Consider the following 16,906-nt stretch of genomic DNA (forward strand, 5'->3'; position numbering starts at 1 on the left):
AATGTGCAAGTACAAGCAGGTAAATCTAGAGCAAAAACTAAAAGTCAGGAAAGACGGACTTTATAAGCGGTTGAGTACCTTGGACGGTTAAGCCATCACAATGATCGCATTACTGGGTTATTGGGGGCTGGCCTTAGTCCCGAGGTCTGACATCACGGAGCCCCGGACCCACTAAAAAGCTCTGCCTGTACATTCTCAACGACAATCACGAGACACTACGAGACTCAACTAATACCACGGAGGAAAAAGAACAAAATGGTCAAACCACTCTCATTCAAAGGCGACAAAAAGACCAAAAAACGCAAACACCGCCAAGACGACGAGAATGAGTCAAAACTTACACTTTCTACAGATCTAATCGCGCATGAACACCGCGACGAACAACAAAACACAACATCGGAAGACGACCAAAGCTGGGTCTCTGCCGATGTACCCAGCGATATCAGCGGGCCTGTAGTAATTGTGCTACCGTCAACGCCGATACCGACATGCATTGCGTGCGACGCGAATGGCGCCGTCTTTGCGAGCGAGCTGGAGAATACGATTGAGAATGATCCGCGCACCGCGGAGCCGCATGATGTGCGTCAGGTATGGGTTGCGACGAGGGTGGCAGGGACGGAAGGGTTTAGTTTCAAGGGGCATCATGGACGGTTCGTCTCCTTCTCTAAGCATTGGATGTATTCAGCCTGATGGTATTGACTTGTGTTGGGGTAGATATTTGAGTTGCGATAAGTATGGCATTTTGAGCGCGACGGCCGCGGCCATATCGCCCTTTGAGTCGTTTATTGCCATTCAACCACCAGACGCACCTGGTATGCTGGCATTGCAGACGCGAGGCGGCGAGTCGGATACCTTTGTCACCATTACCGAGAAAGCTTCTACCTCCAATAATAAAGCGAGCCGAAGAATAACCAAATCCGACGATGACGAAGAGGATGGTGATGATACAAAAGAGAGTGCGAATAAACAGATTGAAGTTCGCGGCGATGCGAGCTCAATTACGTTCTCGTCTACGCTGCGAATCAGGATGCAGGCACGCTTCAAACCGAAGCTTAAAGCTTCGAAGGAGAGCAAAGCGAGGGAGAAGATATCGAGGAAAGAGCTAGAAGCTACGGTGGGGAGAAGGTTGGAGGACCATGAGGTTAAGAGACTAAAAAAGGCGAGGAGGGAAGGGAATTATTATGAGGAGGTATTGGATGTAAAGGTCAAGGGGAAACATGATAAGTATGCTTCATGAAATTGAATCTTGGACTTGATATAGGGTATATAGAACATACGACAATGTTTGTGGCGACACATGCCGATTCATTGAAGCACAATTATAAGGAAAATCATAGTTCAACCTCCTTTTCTGCATGATTATCCCCTGCAGATACCAGAGAAATTTCATTCCACGCGTCAAATGTTCCAGTCATCGCAGCCTGGTATGCTCGAACACGGTCGTGATATGCCTCGTTCCCTGTTTCTTGAGATTCGCCTAGCAATTCGGATATTGTTTCTTGGCTCTCGCTTCCGACTACTGGTGGAAGCTCGATCTCGGCTTGCTGTTCATCAATGATGTGTGCCATTGAGCCCACGGTGGACGGGTTTTCACTATCGTCACGACTAATGGTGGAAAGGGCGTTTGTCGTCTGATAGGAACTTTGAGAATCTTCTCCAAGAACCTCATCCGCATCTCGTGGCAAAGGTCCAATCTCAAATTGAACCTTGTCCCCCATTGCCTGCAACTGAAGTCTGGCCTCACGCATCATAGTATAACGAGCTCTTTTGCTTTCAGGACCCAGTATATTTTCTACTCGCGTACCACGCATATGTTGATCGTGGGCGAACTTCTTACCCGAGCACAAATGTCCAAATAATCCTTCCATAGAGACTGATTCATCCCATTTCTTTCCATCAACTGTACAAGGGAACACGTCTTTTGGCTTAAAGGCCTTCACAACCTCACAGAGTTCCGCATAAGAAGAATGACGAGAATAGGGGAATGTCTGTTCCGATTAGCATCCAGAGCAATGTCATATTAGAGGTATCAACATACAATGGTGGTCTTGTCTGAGTACTTTTCTTGAAATGATCTAGATTCGCTTACATTCCTTGTGTTGCCCAACATTGAGGCGAGTTCTTTCAGCGGAATATCGGCATCCTCAGCAAGTCCATATTCGTCCAGCGAAAGTGCTCTCTGCTTCGAGGTGAAAGCCAATTTCAACAAGTCCTTTGTCTGAGACAGTACTGATTCATCCGTGATGTGCTCTGATAGCAGTGCCTCGAGTTTCTGAAGCGTAATCTCATCGGGCAACTCTAGTTCATGGATCTGATACAGATCTCCTTTTCCTCCACCAGCTCCAAGCTCTGGCACTTCGATTCCGGTTCTGTCTCGAGTGACAATCGGCTTAATATAAACCGAGTTTTTCGTTCTCATTGTCTGGCAGAAGACTCCGGGCTCGCAGCTATGTATCCGTACAGAGTCATCAGATGTCAAGCAACCTGGAACAAACTCATTCCCTAGCTGAAACCCGCAGAGAAAAGTGGCCGTGTCAAAGCCTGGTGTGCTATTGCCACGGGATACAAGAGACTTGTATAAACCGTATTGGTATCGGTCGACGTGTACCTTATCTATTAGCTAGTAACTAATCTATCCGAGGATTTCAACTTACCTTGGAATCTAGAAAAGCAGATAAAGCTTGCCAAACTTCTTCATACCCAAAAGTCCACGCTCTAAGATAGAAAGTTGTGTCTTGAGGATATCTTCCAAGCTTCTCTAGTAGCTCCTTGATTCCTTCTGCTTTTGACGGGAAGTGTCTGTATATATTTGCCTTGACAGCAAATGTCGTATCGAGGTAAATGTTATCCAGAGTCTTCAGACCACATGCATAAGGTACGAGAGCAGGGTGACGCGTCAACGAGCTAACCCACCAGGATTCCGCTGAATCAAAATGTCAGTTGTCAGTATTGGGTCGTGAATTCACTCCTTCATCTCATGGAACGGAAAATCTGTGAAGAAGTACCTCGAATGTCTCCAGTATAGAGTATCGCCTTGCCTTGGCCTTCGATTAAGAACATAACTGCACCTGCACAGTGATTGGCGTCCAGAAGAGTCACGCGAATACGCTGTAATGGAGTGAGCTCAATCTCGGTGGGAGTATTGAGGGGTATCGGTCTCTGCTTTTGAGTAAGCTAGAGGTAATACCATCACGTTGAAATAGTTTCCACATACAAGTATCTTTGCAAGATGTCCATAATGCTGCCTTCTAGCTTCGAGTATACCCTTAGAAAAGTTCATACGATGAGGGAATTTTTCTAGGCGCAGAAGCAGCTAGACAATGGGAAATACTTTGATCAGACAATCATCTCTAGGCAAATAGATACTCAGAGAATCCTCATACCTCCCTGGTCACAGCTGAGCAATAGATGAATGGCGACCTGAACGATTCCAGTCCCTGCAAGTGGTCGCTGTGCACATGGCTGAGGAAGCAAACCAAGGGAGCTGGCTTGTCCGGGATTTTACGGAAGTAGTCAACTATTGCATTTAGGTCAATCATTTCTCTGGCCTATCTGCAGTCGTAGAGAGCTATATGCGGTAAAAAAAAATGACATACTTCTGATACACGGAAATTCTGAGTGATGGTTAGCCTCGAACCGTATTGGGAGCTCCGAACTTCAAATTTAAGTTTTTATCTTACCTGCAACGATCCCGTTGAAAGTCGACATACTTTAAAATGGTTTATTCAATAAGAGACATGTTGAGTTTGAGATGAAAAAAGATTGTTGAAGTGATCGGGAATGGGGAGGAGGGACGGGAGGAACAGAAGGAAACCACGGTGCCTGCCTAATTGGGGTGCCAAGGACAGTGTTCATCGCACCTTCCATATACGACTTGCAAACACATCTATTCATATTTTATATTTATGTGACTTATTGACATTATTTTTTTTTGACTGTACTTGGTTTGTCCAGTCATCTTACAATTGCTCAGCAACGAAGTCGTCCAACATGCCCTCAAAAGTCGCATCATCATACATCTGCAGAAACGACGGATCTACAGCGATATCATTCCCAATATCGAACCCACCAAGGTATTCCTGACCAGAAGCTTCGGGCATCTGCTCAAATAGTCCTAGGAAGCGAAGAATTAATTTCAGTAACAGCATCGAACACTGACGCAATAGATATTTCTCACCGTTTGAAGATGCTATAGTTGGGAAGCCCGGATCTTCCGTATCTTTGAGAAAAACGCTGCTGATAGTCTTTGCCGCCCTTTGCGCTTCCACGGAGCGATCAGCAATCTCCTCCCATATCCCTTTGGAAATGACCAACGCGTCTATTATGTCTTTCCGTCGATGCATCGCGTATGAATTCGTTGTTATACTATCGCCACCGTCGTTCAATCTACTCAAAGCGAAACACAACATCATAGTGGCTTGCAAAAACTCATGATTCAGTGCATGAATGACCCTCCAGCGGATCGCAAACATGAGGCCGCCGGGTTTTATTTCCTCGTTAATTCTTCGTTGATGATCCAAAATGGTTAGGGCGGCTTTGATGCATATCTCGTTCGATTTCGTGCCTTCTTCTTCTCTAGTTGACGGCACTTTCATGAAGCTCCATCGGTGCAGGAGATATGTAGCCTTCTGTATGAGGATGTCTAGGTTGATTCTGTGCAGTATGGTCAAAGGATTTTCTGCAATTGATGACTCAAGAGGCTTATGTCGCAACCATGTGGGCATAGACGCCACAGCTTTGTCTATTTTTGCACTCAACAAGGAAGTAGCGACAGGCGACGGAGTCTCTGCCTCATTCAATTCATAAATCTCCGCCGTGACTTTGATAATTGAGTACCTGTGTATGAGATGCGACAGCGGAGTAGGTTCTGTTGATGGCCGTTCAGGAGGATAATCGTCATTCTCAAGCCCGATGTCTGTATCGAGCAAAGATAATGGCGGGCGTGTATCGCACTGGGCATCTTTGATGATACGAGGCAACCCGACTTGTGTGCTTGTGAAAAAGTCCACCTGATACAATGCCAACCAGACCCTCCGCCTCAGTTCTGCCTTCAATGGGCGGATATTTGGCCAGTGAGATGGATCACGATGTAGTCCCATGCGAAACGCAATGCGAACTATAACCCCAACCAAGATCCAGTTACCGAGATGGGTATCGAGACTCACATTCTGTTCGAGCGCAAAATGTAGAAATAATGTTTCAATGGTGTACCTACTCGGTCGTAAATAATCACCAGCAACCAGACACTGGATGGTGAGATTTCGGTAACTCTCCATCATGTTATTCGAATCGATCGGTGTGAAGCCATGCGCTTCATTATCTTGTTGTTGAAGATATGCAGACATGCTCATCACACTAAACAAGAGTCCCACCCACATTATTGGGGCTGCTGAAGGATTTTTCCAGAAGTTCGCATACTATATAGATATGAGCAACACTATAACTTGATGATGTCATAAATGAGGCTGTCTTACCTCTACGAGGAAGATGTCCCGATGTAAAACAACTATAGCTTCAACTTAGCTAACGACTCGTCAAGCATAGACTAGAAACCTACCTGATAATAAATCAATAGTATTGAAAAATCGCGAGACCAGTCTATCGACAATATTCCGTGGGGGTATCTGAGACAAAATTTGCGCCCTCGAGAGAGATGTAGCACTGGCAAGCAGAGAAATTCGAGTAGGTTGCGCGCCGTACGTGAAGCCCGCATCAAATGGAGTCGATTCTCGGCTTATTGATCCAAGTGGCTGTTCATCAGACAGCTCATCTTTCAGACATCGTATCTGAATGACTATCCATTAAATCTTGAAAGGTGCTTTGGCTGGTTTCAAACTCACTTCCTCCAAGATCGTGACCCAATGTGAGCTACCAATATAAACAACATTATTATCAGTGAGACTCAGTTTACCCAGGCTGTCCACTACATGGACATCTGATGGATCACGCCGTATCCCAAAATTCTGATCTTTGTGGACCTCGCCCGTCATTTCTATCTTGTCCACTGGTAGGCCTGACTTCTGCTCCATATCTCTCATCTCAGCCACCAGGCTCTCAAGGCGAGCAATTCTCTGCCGCGCATTTTGACCTCTGTGGCGAGGTCTGTAGTCAATCGCTTCTTTGCGCTCCTGTTCTGGAAGACTGTAGACACATGCCTCAGGCTTGCCGCGTCGTATACATGTGTTACAGGGCGATTGTCGATCGCAACGTATTCTGCATTGCGCGTTAGCTTTATATTGTAGGTTGAATAGCTGGAGAGATTGAAGACCCACTTGCGTCCTCTACAGTAGGTGCAACTTAATATAGGCTTGTCGCGTCTTTTATTGTTGGATGTTGATGACTCCGCCATTGTCATCATGAATTCCTTCCAGATGGTCGGGATATAGATGGACTTAATAGATATGTCTCAAAAACTAGGCGATCATATTATCCAAGGCTCGAACTAATTTGGTACATATCAGCGGATCTCACAAAAACGATTTCGTAATAATCCCGTCAACTGGTATATCATAATTTTCATGAGAACAAGTTCCTGCCGGGAGTACCTTACGCTTTAGAAAATAGTACATAGTAACACGTGACAAGGTCACCAGTATAGAGAAATGTTATATGAGCAGGTTCAATAAGAAATGCTGGATGACAGTATGAATTTAGTTTATTGGTGCCTTCTCAATTGATCGAATTCAAAAGTGTGTATACAGAGGTGCAACTTTAACCCTAAGTTAGTGTGGAAATAAGTTGAGATCGCTCTCTATAAAAAAAAAAGTTACACCAGCACATATGGATTATTGGGCGCTAATACAGATAGACTCGGTTAACCTCAGAGGATATCAGTAGGTCCATGGTCTTTTGCTGCGCTTTAATCGTGAAATAACGTGAAATCAAGGGTTAGGGTTGTCGAACTGCGGACGGTCGGACAGTGATCACGTGCAAGTATATCCGAAGTATCTCATTGGGCAATTGGATACTATACAGGCTGTACGATCACCGTCCGTGAAGGCAGACAACATCTATAAAGAACGCTCAAGAGACATGATGACTGGGGTTTCAACTTTCACTTACATAGATTTTTCCGCTTTGATATCCGACCTTCCTGCGCTTGCTCCATTCAGAAGATAGTGGTGTAGTTTGTCCCACCAGAAACAACCGCTGATAGCCATCTATATCACTCAAGTCAACACTTTTGACACTGTGTGAGACGACGATATGTTGGCACCAGAGAGAGACGAAGATGACGCCTTCGTCTACCCTTCGGGTCTCAAATTCGCATTATTGATGACATCCATCTATATAACCATGTTTCTGGTGGCTTTGGTTTGTGATGAAACGCATATTCAACGCTCAAAGTAGAATGAGCCCACGCTAATAAGCGTTTGCAGGATAAACTCATCATAGCAACCGCTACTCCCGCGATCACAAACGATTTTCACGCGTCGAACGACGTTGGTTGGTATGGCACGGCTTATCTGCTCACCAACTGCGCTTTTCTATTGATATTTGGGAAGTTATATACCTTCCTAAACGTCAAGGTAACTTTCCTCACGGCTCTTGTATTATTCGAGGCTGGCTCAGCCATCTGCGGCGCGGCACCTAACTCGATCGCATTCATCATTGGCAGAGCCATTGCAGGCCTGGGAGCCGGAGGACTCCAGTCTGGAGTTGTATGTCTCCGTCTTCCAGTTTCATATCTAAGGCATCGCTCACACGTGGCAAAATAGCTCGTCATAGTTGTCTATGCTGTTCCGTTACAGAAGCGACCTCAATATCAAGGGTTGATAGGTGCATGCTTTGGAATAGCATCAGTCATCGGCCCACTGGTTGGTGGTGTTTTCACCACGAAAGTCACATGGAGATGGTGCTTCTATATCAACCTTCCCCTAGGAGGCGCAGTTCTCGTATTCGTACTCTTCCTGCTGAATATCCCAAGCAATTCCAATACCACGAACTCTTGGAAACACAAGGTGCAGCAGACCAGCTTCGAGGGCATGCTTGCACTTGTTACGGGTATCGTCTGTCTGTGCCTGGCGCTGCAATGGGGCGGTTTCACCTATAGCGTAGGTATTTTGAATGAGGTTTCACAAGACTGGCCAAGCAGAACTGATCTCTTTTAGTGGAATGATGGCCGCGTAGTCGCCTTGCTTGTGCTCGCTTTTATGCTTTTAATCATCTTCGTCCTGATTCAGGTCTGGAAAGCGGAGAAAGCCACGGTCCCTCCCCACATATTTGTTCAGCGCAGCATTGCCTGTGGTTTCTGGGTGAGCTGTTGCGTTGGTGCACATCAGACGCTAATAAGTAAGTTTTGATGGAATGATAAAATAAGGTTGAACCGAAATTGACTTCAGAATCGCAGCCTATTATCTTCCCATTTGGTTCCAAGCTATAAAGAGCGACTCGGCTGTTGAGAGTGGCGTTCATATCCTGCCCTTCATTCTGTCCCTTGTTGTTGCGACCATTCTCACTGGTATTCTAACAAGCTGGATTGGCTACTACTCGCCATTTTTGATTATCGGCATCATCTTGGCGGCTATTGGCGCAGGGTTACTCAACACCCTTGGCATCGAAACATCGGTAGGCCAATGGGTCGGTTATCAGGTCTTGTACGGATTCGGATTGGGAGCTTGTTTCCAAGCACCTAATATGGCTGCTCAAACGGTGTTGCCTCGCAATGAGGTTTCTGTCGGCGCTTCACTCATGCTTTTCGCCCAGACGCTCTTCGGCGCCATATTCGTTTCGGTCGGTCAAAACGTGCTTGATGATCAACTCGCTAGACGTCTTGCCGGCATTTCAGATATAACGACGCAGCAAATCAAAAAGGCTGGTGTCACCGGTCTCCTCGAGATAATCCCACCGCAGTATCATGACGCAGTCTTGGAGGCATACAATGGCTCATTGCATGTATGTTTTCAAGTCGCGCTCGCTATGGCCTGTATTGCCATCCTAGGCGGCCTGCGTATGGAATGGCGTAGTGTCAAGAAGCAGCAGAAACAGAATGACGAGACTGCTATCGAAGAGGGTAAACATCAAGGCAACGATTGTTCAATAGACAACAACTTGAGGGGTGATAGGGAAGATGCGTGAGCGTCGAGTCGCCCGCGACCCAGGCAAGCGGAATCCCAGTGCGTGCAAGCCTTGTAAGCCAACCAGAATCGGATTTTGGAGCGCAGAAAGAACGCTTGACAGGACTGTACATAGTAGCGAACTTTTGAAAAAAAATACGTAAACAGGATTCGCTGCCAACGTATTAGTGTTGAAATAGAGGCTTTTTTCTCACCGCCCGATTGGCGCAATGGTAGCGTATCGAGTTTCTACTTAAGTCAATTGCTTAAATCCTCGACGGTTGCGTGTTCGAGTCGCGCATCGGGCTTTTTGTTTTTGGTTTTCTATAATGATCTTGCATTATGTGGAAGCTCTGGGTTGATTATTTTATGCTTTGTATATTTATTACTTTCTGATTGGTACTATTCAAAGGCCTACTACTCCCTACGAAATCGCCTGGGAGCCATAAACATGGAGCTTTTTGCCCTGCAGGCAATTCTTCTATGCTTTTGATACTTGCCAATCACCCACCAGGTGTCGGTGAGCAGTAGTGGGGCTGCATGGATAGTACTTATACCATAGCTGATTGACTTCCTATGGCTAAGGTCAGGTCAAAGAATGGTCTATGGAGGAGAATGAAGAAAATGGGGTAGAAATTGCAAAAATTGAACGATCACAGTAGGTCGACAACTGGAGCGGATCAGCCTACCTACTTTTTAGTAAGGGGTCAATTGATCACCAAAAAAACGACCAAGACGGGACTTGAACCCGCGACCTTTGGTGAGATCTCTCCGAAAACCAACGCCCTACCACTGGGCTACTCGGCCAATCATGAATGTAACATTCGCAATTTGATTCTTCAACTCTTCGCATTCCTTCTGATCTAACGAATTTCATCTGATGTACAATTCAAAGCAGGTATTGAGCAGGACATTTCCGGAGCAGTGCCAGAACCCTGATCCCCAGAGCACGGCCATGATAAGGCTGTCCTTCTCCATCCTAGTTAGACACCGACTACGCCCTGAACGCACATTTACATGTAATAAATGCTCGTGAGGGCGACTTGGCTAGTTCTTTCTCTTTCCTTTTACACGCTTGGTTCTCCGTCGATATGCTATCCTTAGGCTGGGGAGCGAGAATTGTCATATTAAAATTCACAAAAGGGACGTGAAATCAGTCCTCAGCTTCCGTAATATCCAAGAATGGCCTGAGCCCATGAACGCCCCTCTTTCTTGTCCTAGATGGCTCATGGGGGAACATGGACAATTGACCAGATGACGAACTCGAACTTCAGGAAACTAGCTATTGAGTACGGATATTGAATCAAAATTCAGCAAGGACCCCAAGAAGTCGATATATTTCGAGTCGGATACATGTACAGTCGCAACTTCCCACATGACTTTGATGGAATCTTGGTCATAAGCGAGATCCCCTGTTCGACTTGCTTCCACCAATATTTCGACCAAGCCTATATATCGACAAATACCGCTCAGCATGAATCAACATCGATTGCGATATCAAAGACATCAAGACCCGGGGATATGACAGTTGACTACTACTATCGCTCAACAGTCTCCTGGCTTTGGGAAAACCGAGATCACTACCTCCTTTCCTATTTATATGACGCGCTCGAAAACTCGCCAAAACTTATCTTGCCAGTTGGCTGTCCTCACGTGCAGACAGCGCGTACTGGTTTATGTGTCATAACAAATATATACGCCCTCCATGAAGAGTCGCGCAGTCTATTTTCAACAAACAGAATTTTCTCGTTTAGATGTTCGATTCTAGGAACCCTCCATATCCCCGGGCTCAGACGGTCCAAGATCTAGTTCAGATCAGAGCTTTTAAACGCTTCCTTATTTCAAAAAGCCCACTACAAATAGTCCTCTTATTTAGTGAGAATGCTCACCAGGCCGTTCAAGGACGAGGCTTTGTGAAATGGAGTTGCGGCTAGAGGTCGACATGGATTGTATCGACGCATTTATGTTAATTAACCGGCTCCAACAAGTAGTCTGGTGAAAGAAAGACTTAGCGAATCCTCCAAAATCGCGGACCTATTTCAATTTGCAGCACTCATGACCGATGCACCTGGATCATAGGCATACTCCAGTCTGAACTGCGAGATGACAAGTTGTTTACTCCGATCGCACGAGAAGGAGAGAAATGGAGCACAAAAGATGACTGTGAAGACGATAGATCTAGAAATCAAAAATTGGCCCTACAGAAAGGGGTTCACGGAGCAGCATCACATTGATGAGCTAGAGGAAATGTGGGAAATGCGGGTTCACTCCTGTATTCTACTGTTACATGCCCTCTCAAGATGTCCAGCAAAGTACCGAGGGACCGTCGGAGAGCATGGTATCAAAAAGAGCAGAATGCAGATGACGATTATGTTGATGCAACCAACTAGACCGAGAAGCAGCCCGCCTACTAGATGATCTTGCATGGTATGAAGTAGCTGGCGAGGATGATCATGATGGTACCATGAGGTTGATAGAGTGTTCCAATAGATCCTGACCATGGAGACGGAAGCAGTGAGACAACTGTGAGGGGATCACCAGCAAAAGCCTGACTGCTACAGCCTCAACTTCGGCGACTACTCTAGGACCGAGGACGGATATCTCAACTTCACCAAAGTCAGCTATTGGTGGGAAGGTCTTGATTGGCATTAAGGGACTGACGACATACAATAGGGCGGGCAATACTTGCGCTCTCATCATCACTGGGTGAACACAAAACCTAATACAAACTTCACACTGCAAAAAAAACGAAGTGAGCGAAAACGACCGAGGCGTGACTCGAACACGCAACCTTCACCACCGGAAAGTGACGCGCTACCATTGCGCCACCCGGCCGTAAGCTAGTAAACTCTTGTCCAATTGACGCCGAGGCGGCATTATATTCGAAGTATTGATGTACATTCACATCTTGAGCTAGAGAACACTATGTGAGAGTTGCGAAAGGTAAGACTCCCACTTCTACTCTGTATATTTCTCCATGTCTTGTCCAGTCCAAATTGAAAGGTTATACAGTACCAGGCTCAAGTCGCATTCATGGCCATCGATTCGCCGTGGCCGGGGCCGGGCACAACAAAAAGCGTGGAGTCTTGGATGCAATGCCAGCAGCGAATACGTAGCGTCGTGGCCAATGAACGCTGGCGGGGGCGACCGACAGCATAAGACTTGGCTAGAATCGGATTTTTATGTTTTGCAGTTTGTCATAGTCAAAATGCTGTGGGCAAAGAATAGTTTCCGACCTGTCAGAGCTGCAGTTGCGATGAATGCGCTGGTCACTTGCGAGTTGTCCATCGCCAGTACTCGTTGTCATGTCGGGCCTTAAGAACGATCATTCTTCCGCCGTCCGAGGTTGTAAATTGTCTTTCCTTTTTTTTTTTTAATCTATCTGCGATTTCGTTTGCTTCACCATATTAACTATTCGCGCGCAAGATAAAGAGGACTGGAGGGTGATCATCAATGAGGGAAGGAAGGAAGAAAGAAAGAAAGAATGACAGCAGTTTCTGGAGCTAGGCGGGCTTAATTTCAATCTCAGTTTGCTGCTGACCACTTAGCGGCCGTTCCTGCCTCATTGATCCGAAATTTAGAAGAGATAAATTGTCCGGCATCACGCTCTTTTTCTTGATTGTCGCATCTTTGTCGGTACTATCTATATAATTTGCGGTCATATTCACCAGAAAACTGCATCCGGTTACTCCTGAGTCCTGACTCATTGCGCTGTTTTGAGCCTGGCTGTTCTAGGACCTACATAAGATTCACCATTCCACCCCCCGCTGGACTTGCCTTTCTACCTATTACCTGGTGACCTTGACTTGATGCACATGTCCATCAGACAGACTCGTTGCATTCCACAAAAAGCAGTTACTTGCACAGCCAGACTATCCAGTGCTCTGGCTGTGAAACAGTGAAACACTCCCGTCCAGATTAAATAAACAGTCAGCGGAGCAGCGGGAAGAGAGTCCCGGTGGCGGCGAGGCCATTAAAGCTAAGCTTAGCAAGCATTGATTTATTGTTCCAGAACACAGCCGTGGTCAAGAGGCCATTGGCAGCTGTTTCTACACTTGTTGCCTGAGTACGTTCCCTTTCATATCTTCTTCATTCTCGCCTTTCCTGCTCTCCAAATAAGAATCATAATCGAATACTGCTGCGAATGAGCATAACCTGACTTTATCTAGCTACACGGCTCGCCGAATCGTAACGATATCCTTGCTACGTGCTACGTGTAACCCTCACCGAACCATTCATTCAAAATGCATAAACCATCCATCGCACAAATCGTCTACAACACTACGTTCCCTCGACCCAAACCCGCCGACCCACCGTCGTTCTCAGTGCACATCACGCGGAATCTAGTTCCAGAAGTGAGGGTTGAGACAGCAGCTTTCTATGGATCGCTCGATTCGATCGAAGCACAGTACCCTGGACTCGACTACTCGTATGGTCCTCATCGCATGCGGCTGAGTCGTTTCCCATGGCACCGCAAGTTGTTCAAGGTCTTTGACGAGCTTGGTTTGACCAAGCAGGAGATACTGGCGCTCTGTCGCTGGGAAGGAACATTATCGGCTCGAGAGAGATACGAAAAAGAAGAAGGCATCAAAGTTCGCGACACGACCGCGGACAGCGTGCGTCCTGCCACCCCGTCACAAGAACCTTCCGCTCGATTCCACACAAATGAGACGGAACCCTCAACTCCCGAAGATGGCCCCGTGACACCGGAGGAGTTTGTGCAGGATCTACTTCCGTTGGCGACAACACAGCAGAAGGCCGAAGACGAGGGGGACTATAGCGACGAAGAAATGGAGAGTTACGGTGTACGACTTAATCAGCGCCTCATTTACGCGACAGCTGCTCGCGAACGAGGCCACAACATCCCCCTGGATGAGGAATGGGAGCAATGGCTCAAGGAAGCGCGTGAACGAGGCAGCTATGATATGGTGGACGTAGTGCGGACTGGCCAACCGCTGGAGACAAGACCAAATAGCTCTGTTTCAGCAATGCCGGCACAAAGCGCAGCCCTGATGAGCCAACTGGCAATAGCAGCGCAACAACCGGTGACAGCGTCAGTTCCTACTTTACACCCGGAATCAGGATTTCGTCGTCCGCCCACTAATCATTCGGGGGTCGCTCGATAAAACACCTTATTCCATTTCGACTCGTTCGCTCAGTCGTAGTTTCACGACAAATTCATCATTGTGCAACTTTTTATCAGATCAGGMGCGATTCTGGCGTTGCAGGCGCGCGCTAATACTTGCAGGCATATCCAATTTCTCCAACGGTTGGCATTCCTTGATTTCTTTTACTCTATTTACTCCAAGTCCTGCTTTTAGACTATTGCTTTCTCTTTTAGCTTGGCAAACTCACAAATACCCTTGCGACTTCTCTATTTTGCTTATCATCTGGTCAATTTTCCTTTCACATCATACGCGCTCAATATCCGGCATGTTGACCGTTATATTTTAGCTTTAGCGAAAATGCCCCGAATTAGCAGCTCATATTCTTAATTTAGAATTATTGAATAATCAATGTATTCCTTCAGGAGAGTGTTCTCATACATTACATAAAATAAAATATGATTTGGTGGTGTATTCTCCACTGGCGGCTCCAGTATATCTTATCGATCAACCTTCCCCGCAGAAGCTTCTTCTTCCTCTACACCAGCCAATGCGATCAATCAAGTTACTCCAATGCATCGTCATATAATACCAGTTGGGAAGGGTATACCAAGCTGAAACAATTGTGTTTTATGCTAGAGACGACTGCGCATCATGATAAAGGCAATATTCTATAGCAAATTCGACACCCAGGAAGGTAAACAAGAAGCTCATGATCTGCCATTCACCCAGCAAGATCGCAACACTGACGATTAAATTAGGCCCCAAAGTTGTCCACCAAGTTCCCGACGGGGCCATCGTCCCCTCCCCTACAGCTTCACCGCAGCAAGCCCCCTTCTTCACCTTCTCCGACATATCCTTCTTCGTAATCCCGCGTCAAGAACTATGCGGTAACCTGCTCCAAGTTTGCACAAACGGATACCGCATTCTGGGCTACCCTATCTGCATGAAATCGGTCCAATATGACCGAAACGAATTCATATTCAACTTCTGTTTCGTGTTGGCTGAGGAGGAGGATTTCAGCAAATACAAGAGCATTGTGCAGAAACTTGCGGATTTGATGCATGGGCTGGAAGAACAGAGTTGTTTCCTGAGTCGCGACTTTTCGAAGAGTGGGGAGGGGAAAGTGTATAGCCTATGTGAGACGTTGATGGAAGATTTGAATAGTTATAGTGAATGCATGATTCCTATAGGTGAGTGCGCTGCGGTTAATGATATGGATGTTGCTGATGAGGGAGGATTGAAGATAAGTTGAATACGTTGAACTTCAAGCTTTTTCCTGTCTATCCTGCACCGCCGTATGTGAAGGCGTGGGATGTTCCGTTGTTTACTGTTCGATTTGAGGCGTTTTTGGATGAAAATTGGGATCTTACGCTGCAAAAAGTAGACGCCTCCAAACCCAGTCCTTGAAGTACAGATGTCTAACATTCGCAGATTGTTCCATACATCAACGGCGTGAACAGTGTGCGCATCATTTCTATACTCGCCGACGTCGAACTTTCCCTAGCTTACAAAGCGATACGGCACTTACTATACTACGGGTGTGTCTTTCTATTGGACATATTTTCCTTTTCAGCTATATATGCACCCACAGCTTCCTTTAACTCGAGCATTGCTAGCGACGAAGGCATGCAGCAGGAATGCGCTCGATATGTAAATACTCGCTTTGCGCCGACAACTTCATTGCGCATGGCACCGGCATCCCCTCCTTCTTCTGAGTATCGCGGCGACTTATCAGGCAGCGTTTCGCACCATCCAATCGAGGATATAGAGGATGTTATCTGGCCAATGATTGGTGACAGCAACGACGACGACGACAACGACAACAACCACGACACTCACAAGAACAATGTAGGCTCATACTTATCCGAAACACGACGCCGACCAAAGAAGAAACGAAAATACCTCGACGGTGTTGGCCTAGTAGAGCTGTATGCGAGCCTACGACAGGGCCAAAGCGTCAAGCAATGGTACACACTCAACGCGCGACAACTCGCCAACGTCGATATTCGACGATTTATCACGTTCGGCATCATTAAGGGATTCTTGTATCGAGTTCACAAATATGCGTACGGACCACGACCGGAAKGCTTTGTGTATACATCGTCACATGCGGATATGAAATCGTTATCCAAGGCGGCGTCTACATCCTCAGTTAAGGGTGGTGGTGGTATAGGCAGCGGATTAGGATCGTCCATGAATTCTGCGGGTGGTGCTACGACTGCTGGTGAGGATGCGATGTTTAGTAGAGATAATTCGATCCGATATGGTCGAAATGACAACGAGCAGCAACAGCAACAGCAACAGCAACAAACCGGCATCATGTCGAGTTCGTATCAAAGTACTAACAACACCCACACCAACCACAGCCAGAATCACAGCCACACAAACAGCAACAATATAAGCCTCCGCCTCGGCTCAGCCAGTACATCCTTTGACACCGACCCTCGCCACCAAACCCACACTCACGAAGAAACCGAACACAACAATCTCAACAGCGAAAACCACTCCACAGGAAGCATTCCAGACGACGACTTCGCCGACGAAGAGAGCAAAGAAGGCGGAACAGCGCAGGAAGCAATCCGATTCCATCAGAACCACAAAGCGTTGGAAAAGTATCTAGATGGACAGCATTGTTTTGACGAGATTTGTACAGAGTTAGAGATTAGTGAGCGCGAGTTGACAGGGAGGTTGAGACGGATTCCTTGGGTTGTGCATATTATTCATCGATAATCGAACAATACA

At 46.5% G+C, this 16,906-nt stretch overlaps 4 protein-coding genes across 4 annotated transcripts; 3 read left to right on the forward strand and 1 right to left on the reverse strand.

Annotated features, from left to right (window-relative positions):
- Positions 1 to 255: 255 nt before the first annotated feature.
- BHQ10_010113 (uncharacterized protein) lies at positions 256 to 1,237 on the forward strand (the record flags this gene model as incomplete). Its single annotated transcript, XM_040872708.1, has 2 exons — positions 256 to 650; positions 715 to 1,237. 2 exons carry the CDS (start codon positions 256 to 258, stop codon positions 1,235 to 1,237), a joined length of 918 nt encoding a protein of 305 aa, XP_040738615.1.
- A 94-nt stretch (positions 1,238 to 1,331) lies between these two features.
- On the reverse strand, positions 1,332 to 5,378 carry BHQ10_010114 (uncharacterized protein; the record flags this gene model as incomplete). Its single annotated transcript, XM_040872709.1, has 4 exons — positions 1,332 to 1,988; positions 2,039 to 2,447; positions 3,964 to 4,114; positions 4,178 to 5,378. 4 exons carry the CDS (start codon positions 5,376 to 5,378, stop codon positions 1,332 to 1,334), a joined length of 2,418 nt encoding a protein of 805 aa, XP_040738616.1.
- A 1,828-nt stretch (positions 5,379 to 7,206) lies between these two features.
- Positions 7,207 to 9,206, forward strand: BHQ10_010115 (uncharacterized protein; the record flags this gene model as incomplete). Its single annotated transcript, XM_040872710.1, has 7 exons — positions 7,207 to 7,314; positions 7,380 to 7,661; positions 7,719 to 8,054; positions 8,112 to 8,292; positions 8,351 to 9,013; positions 9,066 to 9,131; positions 9,193 to 9,206. The coding sequence occupies 7 exons, from the start codon at positions 7,207 to 7,209 to the stop codon at positions 9,204 to 9,206; spliced, it is 1,650 nt and encodes a 549-aa protein (XP_040738617.1).
- Positions 9,207 to 13,300: 4,094 nt separating this feature from the next.
- Positions 13,301 to 16,894, forward strand: BHQ10_010116 (uncharacterized protein; the record flags this gene model as incomplete). Its single annotated transcript, XM_040872711.1, has 6 exons — positions 13,301 to 14,109; positions 14,839 to 14,858; positions 14,923 to 15,354; positions 15,408 to 15,544; positions 15,596 to 15,702; positions 15,781 to 16,894. The coding sequence occupies 6 exons, from the start codon at positions 13,301 to 13,303 to the stop codon at positions 16,892 to 16,894; spliced, it is 2,619 nt and encodes an 872-aa protein (XP_040738618.1).
- Positions 16,895 to 16,906: the final 12 nt, after the last annotated feature.

This window comes from Talaromyces amestolkiae (genome assembly GCF_001896365.1).
Source record: "Talaromyces amestolkiae strain CIB chromosome Unknown scaffold29.1, whole genome shotgun sequence".
NCBI classification, from domain to species: Eukaryota; Fungi; Ascomycota; class Eurotiomycetes; order Eurotiales; family Trichocomaceae; genus Talaromyces; species Talaromyces amestolkiae.